The sequence below is a fragment of the Cavia porcellus genome, unplaced genomic scaffold (assembly GCF_034190915.1).
Source record: "Cavia porcellus strain 051 isolate PalLab524CR breed Dunkin Hartley unplaced genomic scaffold, mCavPor4.1 scaffold_43, whole genome shotgun sequence".
Lineage (NCBI taxonomy): Eukaryota > Metazoa > Chordata > Mammalia > Rodentia > Caviidae > Cavia > Cavia porcellus.
In genome coordinates, this window is record NW_026947526.1 from 196395 (window position 1) to 210226 (window position 13832).

A 13832-nucleotide genomic window follows, 5' to 3' on the forward strand; every position below is an offset into this window, starting at 1 on the left:
ACACTATATTATTTATTGGCATTATATAACACATTTTTTTTTCTTTTCCAGGCTGGAAATGAACAACAGGTATTAGCATAAAATCTATAGCTTTTTTTTTTTTTTTTTTTTTGTCTTTTTCGTTTTTATCGGTACCAGGGATCGAACTCACGACTGCCTGCTTGCAAGGCAGGCGCTTATGCCGCTGAGCTAAATCCCCAGCCCCAAATCTATAGCTTTTTAAAATCTGTTTTAAGAGATTTTCACTGATCATTAACCTTTGAAGTTTAAACTTGAATTTGCCATTCTGCAAAATCTGATTCATAGTATGCTGGGTTTACAAGAATGCACAATCACAGAGAGTCTATTAACATGTTCCTTCTTCACAAATCCAGTGATAGATAACTAAGCTTCTTCAAGGCCTGATCTATTATAACTTTATCTGCTTTGTAAATGAGTAAGCATGTATCAGTATTTAAGTGTATTTTGAGATTTTAAAAATATAACCAAGACAAGTATGAGAGGATCATTTTCCAGAGACAACTGCATACTGATATGCAAAATGAGTGCACTAACATTCCACCAGCCTACTAAGAATTTTAATTAGAATGGCTGATTCTCTAGAACATGGCTTGGAAACATGAGCACTCAGTTTTATTTCAAATTCTATTGCAATCTTAGCAATTTATAGATAATGAATGTGTTGCATTCTCTTGTATATATTGCTACAAAAAATTGTTAGATAATGTGTTGCATTAACATGTATATATCGGTACAGAAACTGAATGTCATAACTCAAAGTGTATGCCTTTTGTATACATCTATATGCAATGTCATACATTTCCATGATTTAATTCACTCATTATACATACCCTAGCTTATATATCTTCAGAGAATATTATTGACATTAAATTGAATGGTGGTCATTTTTCTGCTGACTCACTAATTACTCAGGAACATTCCTTCTCCTTGTGAGTGTGTATTACCTTAAGTATCTCCAGTAAATTTTGCATTCTTTTTCAGCTTCCTGGATATCCCCAAGTCCTCCTGAATTGTAGACATAGAAATACCAGGACTCATTAGAGAAATATATACAAATTAATAGGTTTTGTTTAGATATATGATATAACATGTCCAGATCTGAGGTAGTTTTAAAATTATTTTCATGTTCTTTTTAATGAAACAGCACTGATGAGCAACAAACAATATTCTGACAGCATGAGTGACAAAAAGATTTCATCCTTACCTATCGCAATCATGTTGCTAAAAGTTTCACCCATCACATCTCTGTAGAGGTTCTTTTGGGATGGACTCAGCAAACTCCACTCTTCATTGCTGAAGTTCACGACCACATCCTCAAAGATCACCACCTCCTAAAGGATCATACATATATTTCTCAAAGGAAGATTGAGACCCCAGGTTTGGGATATCTTAAACTCTCTCCTACAAATCTGAATCAAAAGGAAAGTGTGGTGGTGCATAACTATAATCCCAGCACTAAAAAGACTGAGCCAGGACAGTTTCGGTGAGGTCAGGGCAATTCTAGGCTCCATAGGGTGTTCAAATCCAGCTGATATACATACAGAAAGCTTCTCTCAATAAAACAAAACTAAACTAAACTAATAAAACCAAATAAACAGCTGAATGAAGACTGATTTCTTCAAATTAAATCCATGTCTTTGTCATTCATTTTGTGTATATACACAGTTTTGAAGACAGCAAATTTGATGCTAGATTTTAACTCACTGCTAATGTAACAGGCAAATAGGAACACTGATTCTTGTGCTGAGTCACAGCAAGATTCCCTGTGCACTGTCTGATAAGCAGAGCTCACAGTGAGAAGCCTGCAGGACCAGCAACCACAAAGCACAGAGGGAAATAAATATCTCATCAATCGACTGGGAAGCCAAGCAAGCAATTCCTCTCCCTGGTCAGTGGTGGTGGTTTGGCAGACTGCAGCCCTTCCAGGGGGAAAACCAGCAGCAGCTCCTGAGATCCATGCAATATTGGAACTTAGGACACTGGGAAGCCAGGCAAGCACCTGCCCTCCCTGGTGAGCAGTGGCAGTCTCCAAACTGCAGTCCTTCCAGGGGGAGAACCAGCAGCAGCTCCTGAGATACATGCAACATTGGAACTTAGGATTCTGTGAAACCAAACACCATCCTGTCTCCCTACTAAGCAATAGTGAACCTACTGATGCACCACCTAGAGTCAAATATCCCATTTCCCCTACCCCTCTACTCCTATCACTCCCCTACCCCCCCCACCCAACCCCATTAGCAAATGAACCAGGAATCTGAGCGTCTCCTGGGAAGTTGTCCATAGCAAATAAGGGGGACTTTCTTCCACTATATCTTTGAAGGCAAATATTTTTATTACTGTTTGGCTCTATTCTAATTAATGGTACTGCTCTATTCAATATTCTGTTTTGATGAGTTCTATAATGTTCTGTATTTCATCTCATTTTGATATACATGTTTGAAAGAAAAACTATTATAAAGATAATGAAATATACTGTGATACCTACTACTGTTATCCCAGTAACCTGTTGTGAAGTTGTGTACCAATTTCACTGTATGATCTTAGTTGGGCTTATTCTGCCTTGTTCTGTTATATTTTATCTATTTCAAAATTTAAAAAAAAGAAAAAAGTCTCATCAATCACTTTGATAGACTATGGAAGACATATCTTCAAATCTCATTTAGAACAGTGAGTACTTTGTTCTTAATATAGTTAAGCAGCATTTTGAAATATGAATTTGGTTTCATAGAACAAAACATAAATAACATCAAATATGGTACATAAATAATAACTTAAATGTTAGTGGAAAACAGCTATATTTTAAAAATATGTATATAAAATGAAACCAGGCCCAAGCTGTAAATTATACCTCACTGTCACCAAGTGATCACTTTCAATTCAGATATAAGAAATATATCTTGGGAGGCTGGTGACGGAGTTCTTTCTTGAACTTGGGGCTATCCTAAAGTTACAGAGCTGTCTAAAATATTCAAACCCTGACTGAGACACCCCAAAAACAATGTGAAATCTAAAAAGTCACTGCATAAAACAGCTTTGGTTTGTTTTAAAAAATTATAGCCATACAATACAGAAAAACTCCAACAATACTCAACACTTTCTGAGAAACAATGTGGATATCTTCCATACTACACAGAAAACATGTTCATAGTTGTGTATTTAGCTTACTGACATGACCACCTGCCTGGAAAGCATAGATCATGAGTACGATCCTTGTACAAAAATACTCAAATTTCAACTTCATGACACTGGGGCATAAGTAGAGATAATCAAAATTAGATCTCAAGTATGAAACACAAAATTCATAGGTTGACAGGGATGTGGAATACTGATTGTTGTCAGAGCTGGTGTTGATCACCTCAATGAAGCAATCAGAACCCAACTTTAACTTCATACTTACTCCAAGAACTACCTGACTTTCAGTAAAGACCTTCTCTGTTGTATGTCCTGCTATTTGCTTCCTAAATCCTGTCAGTCACTTCCACATCCTTTCCACACTCCTCTGTTCCATCCTAAGCAGAAAACCCTTCATGCCTAACTTTTGATATCACTGAAAAATTTCTATTTATGGCTCCTCCTTTATACCACTTAGACAAGTCCATTGCAGAGCATTTCCATATTTAAACTGTCTATGAACAACCAAGCTACTAAATCAGCTCTTAATTCAGATATGACACCTGTATTCTTGTCCATTCAGAAGGATATCACAAGTATATGTCCATGCAAATGCCTAAATTTCAGCATTTTTCGACGAGAATTTAACAGGTAGCACTTTCTGGAATTTGTCCTTCACAAACTTTTACCCTGGCCTTGATAAAACTTCATATTTGCTTCATTTTTCTCAGACTTCAAAACTCTATGGCTGTTCCCACAAACCTAGTCTGTGAGCAGTGGTGCCACCTAAATAATTAAGTATGTTCAGAAATAATTTGCACTGATCTGTATAATACACAGGAGTTCACCAGGTGTTTGGGAAGCCTTTCTCCAATGATGCAAACTACTACAAATCTCTGAATTCTCAGGAACTTTGTCACTACCTATCCTGAGGATGGAAATAAGAGAACATAAATTTAGGAGATCATTATATATATACAAAAAAGCCCAAGTTTAAGTTGAGCCATTGTGGCTATGAGGCCCTGCATTACAGACATTAATAAACCTCAGACATTCCAGATCTGCTACTCTGAGGAAAGAGAGCATAGATCTAGCTCATTCCTGCTCTACAAACTACAAAAAGCATCATAGCCAGTGTCTTCCCAAGCTCCTTCCAATGTCTAAGATGGTGGAGGTACCAGGCCAGAAGTGTATTTCAAAGATGATACTTGAGTTTTCTACTGTCATAGTGAAGCCAGGGTTCTGGGAACCCCAAATCACCCTTGCCAACAGCAAGAGGCAAAAGGGACAGTGAATGAACCATAGCCAATGCTGGAGGACATCAGGAGCTGAAGCTAACTAAATACCTGGGGCTCCAGACACCGGAACTACTCCTAAATACTTGTAATTGGTTTCACCCAATCTACATTATTTCTGGACTCTCATCCACAACTTCACCATTCCATGGCTCCAGGATCTCTCAGATACTTTGCTCATCAGGCCACAGGACATCAAAAGTACTAAGTGAGATCGAGCAAGCATTTTGCTGCCACTGTTGTATGCAGAACAGATAAATCATGCTGAGATACCAGAAAAGACAGAAGTCACAGACAGCAATGGAACACCTGATTGGACAGTTCATATAGTCTGCCCCTTCATCACTGATTGACTCCTGCTCTACTGCCTACCTTCTGAGTCAAGAATCAACAGGGAAAGAAACCCCTCCCTGCAGGAGAGGATCCCAAATGATAGACTGTAGTGCAGAGACTTCTGGAGCTGCCATTCCTCTCCAGTGCTGAACTCAGCTCGACCAAAGGAGTGTTTGTACTGAAGAGCTTTACTTCAGGCTTTTAATTTTCAAATCCATTTTATTTCAGTGAAAAAAGAACACATCAACTAAAATTAAATTTCAAAACATGTCAACCAGGGGGCAACACTGGTATATACATTGCACACTGTCATCCCCAGATCATTCACCCTAAGCACAAGACATCTGTAATCAATTTTCCAAGCAGTACTGTTACAGGTGCCTGAGTTATTTAAATAGTATTGGCATGAGGCAGGGCTAGGTCCTCCAAGGAGTCTTTGCAGGAGACCAGATACTGTGCAACTATGGGCAACTATCTGTAATTTTGGTTATGGTTTTGGTTTTGTAATTTTGGTTTTGGTTATGGTATCTACTATGACACCTCATGCTATGGGCCAAGTCTCAAGACAAATGATCAGCAAATTCATCCATATCCTAAAGACTGATATTCTAAATAGTTCCATAGCACTCTGAGGAGGTTAGGAGTCACCATTCAAAAAAAAGGATCCTTATCCTAAAGACGGACATTTTAAATATTTCCTATCATCCTGATGAACTCATGAGTCACCCTCCCAAAACCCTAAGGGAAAAGTCACTGCTGCCTAAGAATTCCTGCTTTCTATGACACTCCCTTCCCACTTTGTTCCCAATTTAATCAACTTTACATGAACTTATAATCTTATTGGCTACCATAGCTCTGTCCCGTCTTATGCCCATCTGCATTGTGAGTTCCAATTTTTCTCCACCTTAAACTCATCTCACCACATGATTTTACTCTATAAAGGTCCCCAGAAGGACAGTGTTTGACATCCCGCTCAGGACTCCTTATCTCTCTCAGGTAGCATTCTTTCTCTAAATAAGTATATTTTGCTCTTAATTTTTGTTGTTCCTAAAATTCATTCTTTGACTTTAGAGAACACAAATTCACAGACCAGGAGATTCATTACTCTATAGCAATATCATTATACATTTTTCTCTTTCCTGAAGTCAGATAAATCAGTAGTAGTTTGTATTCTACAATGTTGATCTCACCTTTCCAGGGATGCTTGCACTGAAGGGCTTTATCCCTGACTTTAAGTGCTACTTTTGTTTTCTGAAAGTGAAATGATCTGAAATTTTGGTTACGGTATCTACAATGCATTAAGGAAATGACTAACAATATTTCTTATGAAGGGTTTACTACCAGCCATAGAGGAACACAGGTGGCAAAAATTCTTTGTTTTGATTTCTTCCTTGAAACTGAAGAATGTACTTGAAAGAGTTTTGCCCTAGAAACAATCACAGAACCTCATGGTGGTAGTTGAAGGTGGAAGAAGGCAAATCAGGGATGCTTACTCATATGGCCACTTCCTCTTTTTTCCTTGATTACAACTTCCTCTTTCTCTCCCATGGACCTAAAGAAAATTCCCATCAGCTCCTTGCATGACATCAATGTCCCCTCCAAGCATCAGATCCACTCAAAAGTCACATATACCTCTGTTGTAGTCTAGAAAAATAGCTTCGTTATTTTTGTATCGGAGCAATACCTGTAACTTGGCCTTACTGTATATGTGTTTTTCCCTTCCCCCTCTGGATGACCTAATTAGTATGTCAATCAATGCTCTCCTCTGTAAAGAATTGTTAACTCTTACCTAATTGATATGTTAACCTTTGTTGCCCCCTAAAAATAACAGATGTGCCGCTAAGATAAGATAACAGAAGTTGTTAATCACTGCTAGACTTCTAGTCTCTGCTGAGGAAAACAGGATTCTTCTTATATAAACTTGCTTGTTTACAGGAAAACTTGCTTGTTACCTGAATCTTGCTCTTCCCATTAAATGTAATGCACCATGTTTCTGTTTTGTAGTGCACCACACCCCACCCCCCTCCTTGCATTGTGTGACCAGCAGCTGTTTGTGGATTTACAAGATAAATGCCCTGAGTTTTAGCTGTCAGATGCCCAGTCTCCAAATTGGCTCCTGGAGACTCCTTGCCAGGCCTGGCCTAAAATAATACCTTAGCTCCCTAAATTTTAATTTCTTGCTTCCTTGGATTTTATTCCAGCGTCTGAATTATCACAATCACATAACCCCATAGCTAGTCCTGTGGAAGGGGAGCCAAAACCTTGGTGGCTGTGGTCTCCTCTCCACATTCTTTAAATAAAAGGCCACTTTTACATTTCTTGTATTTAGCATCTCTATTGTGCTAATTTACCTCCTCAGTAACCTCAGTAATCTAACTCACTTTAAACCTTTCTCACTGTTGTAACCTAGTTCTACCCAATGTGCCCCTTCCTGTTCTATATGTGCCATTTAAATAGAGAATAAAATTCCATCTCCAGTAAGTTTCAGCCTCCTGTAAATTCCCCTCCCCTCCCCATTCTTAGGTTAAGTCTCCATTTTACAAAAAATCTTTAAGTTTCAGTTTCTTGTTATTCCCCCCCTTCAGCCTATCTGCAGTACAATGTACTGTCCCTAAGAAATGTTTAACTACAAGAAAGTTATCAAACTGGGTCAAAGTTCACAACATTCCTGTGGTTTTCAGCTTTATAACCCAACCTTTTTAGCTGTAAGGCACACAGTCTCCAAATTGGCTCCCTGAGACGGCATCACCTGGCCTGGCCTAATATAAAGCCTTTGCTCCCGAAATTTTAATTTCTTGCTTCATTGGGTTTTATGCTGGGGTCCAAGCTATCACACACACCACATGATTTTATTCTATAAATCAGAGTCCTTTGCTACTGGCTCTGAATCCCTCCTGTTTCTCTCAGACAAAAGCTTTCTGATAGGATTTTTGGTGTAGTAAAGAAGAGAATATAAAGTCAAAATGGCCTTTATTCTAAGACCATGGAGACAACCCCGTGACCACTGGGGTTCTGGCTTTTTTTTCTGGAAATGTGTGGGCAGCACACATATAGATTTTTTTACTTGGGTGGGGCTTAAAGGTGGCATTGCTGATATGCAACAAGTTGATTGAGATACTTTTCTGGCCACAGGTAGGTTGAATAGGGGAGAGGAAAATGACTTCAAGGTAAAAGTCCCCTGGTCCCACCTCCACTTCCAAAATATCCTATTTAGAGCAAAATACTTTCACTTTCTTTCTCTCAATAAATATATTCTGCTCTTCAACTGTTGTTCCTAAAATTCATTCTTGCAAACTCATACCAGATATAGAAGGTCAGGAATTTCATTCCACTATATCATGGTATGGTTGCCTCTATTTCTAACTAACTCAGCTGCCTGTAAATTTAAGAATTGTTTATCAATTTGACTTTGAGTAACTGTAGGAAATAAAATGTTCTTAATGAATATAGGGAAATATATCATTAAATTGAAAAAATGATTATCACAGTTTTTCTACCTAGCACCAGCCAACATTTTCAACTTTCAAGTATGTGGGAAAACAAAAATGAAAACAACTCAGAAAATAGAAATCCCACAGGGGACAGTATATCATTCACTGTAATTGCCATGCTATCTGCAGGTATTTCATAGACCACAAAAGAAACATTGAGCTATTAAATACCAAGTATCAGTTTCAATAAATGTACTCATAGGACTGCATCGTTAACAACTGTGATTTTTTTTTCCGTATGAGGGATTCAACTCATGACCTTGTGCTCTCCAGGCAGCTCCTTGTATCACTGAGCTCATTCCCTAGCCCCAACAATTTTAGATACTAAATATGACTATTAACAGTGTTTAATTTGCCATTGACATATTTAGTTATAAATGTTGTAAACCTACATTTTCACAAATGAAATTATTTTCTTTCCTTGTGGTTTAAATTACTTATTTTTTTAGGTATCAGGAATCAATGTTACAACCTAGCACTTTCCAGGCACGTGTTTCTGCCTCCTGAGCTAAATCCCTGGCCAGTATTAATGAATATTTCACTTTATTCATTCAAATAGTACTGTGATTTTTAGCAAAGGATGTCAATGTAGACAGAAATTGTTATACAATCAGAGAGGAACTGGAACCACAAATAGTCAATGCAAAAAATTATACAACAATCACTGCTACAGGAAAAGCTGAAAAAACCCAGACCTGAAGGTGAAGATGCAGTGACCATGTCTACATGCTCCTGAAGAGAAAAACAACAGCTTGAAATGTACTAAAGTTACCATCACCTCCTCCAGGAAGTTTAGATGGGCATTAATTACCATACTCAATGACCAGATCAACTGGACTATTGTTCCCACAAAATGCCTTGGCTCTTTCCACATACCTTTTCTGGCTGATTTGTTCCCCTGATGAATAATATTTTTAAGCAGCTATAAGCTTATAGGTTGATTGTAGTCTGAGACCCACACTGAACCCAAATTGTGACTTTCCTGTATAAATGACCCCAGACAATAGGTCTGTGGCCAAAACACCGAAGACCACTCCTGAAAATTCAGGGCTATTCTTGTCTCTTTTTTTCTAAGAAAATTTTTGAACTTCATTTTTTGACTTCATTTCTCAATGTTGTGCAGTTGACAGCAAACAGGGAAGCATTATATTTCTCTTATTTCAATTTAAATATGAAATGTCTGCTACAGGTCATGTTCCAAAGCCTGAATTTCAAGCTGCTTGTTTGCCATGAGTTTCACATTTCCATGAGCTTTTAGAAGTCCTCAGTCTAGTGAACTGCAAATGTATTGGAGGAAGGAGGTCACTGTTGTCCTGTAGCACAATAGGTGCCATTCCTAAGTCTGTGTTTGTCACTGCCTCCTGGATGCCACTACATAGCCTTCCTTCCACTGCAGCATCATGCAATAATTCCTATTTTGCATAATTCTACTTTCACTCAGCTCTATTATTTTTTTAAATAGTCTTTCTGTCTCCTTGGTTGTTTATTTTTTTCATTTTAGTTTTTTGATTTAAAGACATAGTCTCACTTAGGAGTTCTGGCCAGCCTTGCACTCACTATGTAGGTTAGGCTGTCTTTGAATACATGGCAATTCTCCTGTTTCAGCCTCTTCATTGCTGGGGAAAAGAGCTGGGCATTGTAACACATGGCATTTGTCTTTTTTCTCCTCTCCTTTTCACAACTATTCTTTCATTTCAGGGGCACTGTCATTTAATCCTGAGGTTTGCTTGTATCAGTAAGGTTTCTGCAGCTTGAGGTGAGTTTCCGAACAATAATATAGGAAACCAAGCAACCCAATTGAGAAATGTGGAATTTCATTAGCAGGTCTCAGGAACACTTGTATACAGAACGCCTACCCCCATTTCAGTATCTAAAGAAGATGCTCTGAACTAGAAAGTTACAGATGTTTTAAAAGATAAAATCACAAAAATATCCTGTTGGAAATCATTTACCTAGAATCTTATAATAATTTTTGATGACAACTATATTCTGCTCTTTTGTTGAGCAGGTTAATTTTTTTCTTTGGGTACAGCTCATTTTGCTTTTCTCCTGGGACTTATACCCTGTGTGATTTTCCATTTTTCTGAGTGAAATACAGGGCACTAGTTAAATGCAAAGCTCAAGATGGCATCTATTATGCCAAGCTACAACACAGCTAACTTACAAGCCTCAATATTTTCTGGGGTAAAAACACACATATCTATAATCCCACACTTAAGACGCTGAGATAGGAGTGTTGCTTTGCGGTTAGGGCAATTCTGCACTCCACAAAGGGTTCAAAACTAGCTGATATACATAGAGAAAACTTGTCTCAATAAAACAAAACTAAACTAAAAAATAAAAGCAAACAAAACAGCTGAATGGAGACTGATTTCTTCAAACCTTAATTCCACATCTTGGGGATTAATTTTTGGTATATACACATTTTTTGAGACAGCAAATTTAATGCTCTATTGCAACTCACAGCTAATGTAACAGCCAAATAGGAGCACTGATTCTTATGCTGAGTCACTGCAAGAGTCCCTGTGCACTGTCTCTAAAGCAGAGCTCATACTGAAAGCCTGCAGGACCAGCATCCATAAAGCACAGAGGTGGACAAATATCTCATGAATCACTTTGATGTACTAACAATGATATCTCTTCAAATCTCATTTAGGCCACTGAGTTCTTTGTTCTTAATATACTTAAGAAGCATTTTGATATTTAAATTTGGTTTCATAGAACAAAACATAAATAACATCAAATATGATACATAAATAATAACTCAAATGTTCATGGAAAACTGCTATATGTAAAAAATATACAAAAAATGAAACCAGGTATAAGCTTCAAATTATTGCTCAGTGTCACCAAGTGATCACTCTCCATTCAGATATAAGAAATATTTCTTGGGAGGCTGATGCAGGATAACTTCCTTGAGTTTGGGGCTAGCCTAATTTACAGAGCTGTCTCAAATATAGAAACCCTGACTGAGACACCCCACAGACAATGTGAAACTTGAAAAATGACTGCATATGACACCTTTGGTTTGATTTAAAAATTATATCCATACAATATAGAAAAATTCCACAATATTCAACATTTTCTGAGGAACAATGTTGATATCATATATAGTAAACAGTATACAATTTCAAAGCTGGGTATTTAGCTCAGCAGCATGAACACCTACCTAGCAAGCTTGAGATCATGAGTTCGATCCCTGTTACAAAAAAAAATTCAAATTTCACCTTCATGACACTGGGTCATAATTAGAGATAATCAAAATTAGATCTCAAGTGAAGATCACAGAATTCATGGGTTGACAAGGATGTGGAATACTGATTCTTACAACAGCTGGTGTTTTTCACCTCAAGGAAGAAATCATAAGCCAACTTTATCTTCATGCTTACCCTAAGAACTACCTGACTTTCAGGGAAGACCCTCTCTGTTGTATATCCTGCTATTGGCACACTGAGTCCTGCCAGACACTTCCACATCCTTTCCATGCTCGTCTGATCCACCCTAAGCAGAAAACCCTTCATGACTAAACTACTGATATCCCTGCACAATTTTAATTTATGGCATCTACTTTAACCACTTAGTAAAGTCCATTGCAGAGCTTTTCCATTTTGGTATATGATCAACCAAGCTATTAAATTAGCTCTTAATTCAGAGATAACACCCATATTCCTTTCCATTCAGAAGGATATCATGTATTTATATGTTCATGCAAATGACTACATTTCAGCATTTTTCAATGAGAATTTAACAGGCTGCCCTTTCTGGAATTTGTCCTTAGCAAACACACTTTTCCCTGCCCTTGATGACACATTTATATCTGCTTCATTTTTCTCAAAATTTAAACCTCTATGGCTGTCCTCCCAAACATCGTCTATGAGCACATGTGTCACATAAATTATGTTCAGAAATTCTTTGCATTGTTCTTTATAATACACAGCAGTTCATCCTGTGTTTGGGAAGCCTTCCTCCACTGAGGCACATCACTACACACCTTTGAATTCTCAGAACCTTTGCCTCCACCTTTAATGAGCATGAAAATATGAGAACATAGTATAAATTTAGGTGATCACAAAATACATACATGCATAAGTTTAAGGAGAGCAGTTGTGGCTATGAGGTCCTGCATCACAGACACTTATAAACTTCTGGCTTTCAGATCTGTTGCTGACAGGAATAAGAGCAGAGACCTAGGTTATTACAGCTGCACCCAGCTTGAAACCACATCGGAATCAGGCTCTCCTCATGCCCCTTCCTGGGCGCTGACTGTTGAAGGAGCAAGGGCACCAGGCAATTTTAAAAATGGCATTGTGGCCTGGTGGTATCACAGTAGGAACAGCATTCTAGGGACCCAGAACAGTCCTGGCCCCAGCGAGAGGTAAAAGTGACAGAGGATGACTCACTGCTAGCACTAGAGGACCTCAGGGTCTGAGGCTAAGAACACAGGCTCTAGGCAGCACAGCTGCTTCTCACCACTTGATTTTTTTTTTTTTTGGTCTTTTTCCTTTTTATCGGTACCGCGGATCGAATTCATGACTGCCTGCTTTCAAGACAGGCGCTTATGCCACTGAGCTAAACCCCCAGGCCCTTCTCACTGGTCTCAACCAAATTCCACCCCATTTCACTGCTCCCATCCCATAACATCACCATTGCGTAGTTTGGAGGTCTCCCAGGTTCTTTCTAAGCAGTCCACAGCGAATAGAAGCAAAAAATAGTGGTCTAGCAAACATCTAGTGCTCCCATTTTACCCTGTCCTTGCAATTGACGCCATGACACCGGAAGAGACCGCCTACCTTGGCCCGCCTGATTGGACAGTTCTTCAGCCAGCCTCTTCATCACTGATTGGCTCCTGCTCTCCTGCCTGCCTTCCCCACCAAGAATAATTACAGAAAAAAAACCCACCCTGTAACTGTGGATCCCCAATGAAAGATGGTGGAGGCTTCTGGAGCTGGCTGTCTTCTGGAATGTTGATCTCAGCTCATCTGATGGGTATTTGCACTGAAAGTCTTTACCTCAGTCCTTGTTTTTTCCTCCCAAACCCATTTTATTTGAAAGTTAAAAGGAAAAAAAAAGTGGTCTAGGTATTTAGGTTAAGCGCCCACCTGGCAAGCTAAAGGTTATGCATTCCATCCCAGATCTGGCTAACACAAACTGTGCTGCTATAGACGTGGGTGCACATATATCACTGTGGTATGATGATTTTTATTCTTTTGGGTAGATACCCAGATGGAGAATAGCTGAGTTGAGTGGGACCTGTAGACCTAGTTTGTGTGGAATCTCCACACTGATTTCCATAGTGTTTGCTTTACCACCAACAAAGGAGAAGGGTTCCTTTTTCCCCCACAACCCCTCCAGCATTCGTTATTGCTTGATTTCTTGACAGTAGGCATTTTTTCTGGGGTAAGGTGACATATCAGTGTTATTTAATTTGCAATTGTTAAATGACGAGTGATGCAGAACATTTTATCACATATTTATTTGCTGTTTTTATTTCTTCATCTGAGAACTGTGTATTTCACCTCAGATGCACATTTTTGGATTGGGTCTTTAAATCTGGGAAGACTAAAATTTTTTAGTTTTCCGT

General features: G+C 38.5%; 1 protein-coding gene across 5 annotated transcripts in view; it reads right to left on the reverse strand.

Moving 5' to 3' along the window:
- The window catches only part of LOC134474930 (zinc finger protein 709-like), a 62310-nt gene extending 49277 nt beyond the window's left edge, over window positions 1-13033 (reverse strand). Inside the window, exons 1-4 of one of the 5 annotated variants that reach the window (XM_063244010.1) lie at window positions 12896-13033; window positions 12333-12409; window positions 1226-1352; window positions 966-1026 (exon numbers count right to left, since the gene is read on the reverse strand). In XM_063244010.1, the coding sequence (XP_063100080.1) occupies window positions 966-1026; window positions 1226-1352; window positions 12333-12377 (233 nt within the window). In that variant the 5' untranslated portion in view covers window positions 12378-12409; window positions 12896-13033. Of the gene's footprint in view, window positions 1-965; window positions 1027-1225; window positions 1353-12332; window positions 12416-12895 lie in introns of all 5 variants that reach the window. The other 4 variants (XM_063244009.1, XM_063244012.1, XM_063244011.1 and 1 more) reach the window with 4 other exon arrangements.
- Between the last annotated feature and the right edge of the window lie 799 nt (window positions 13034-13832).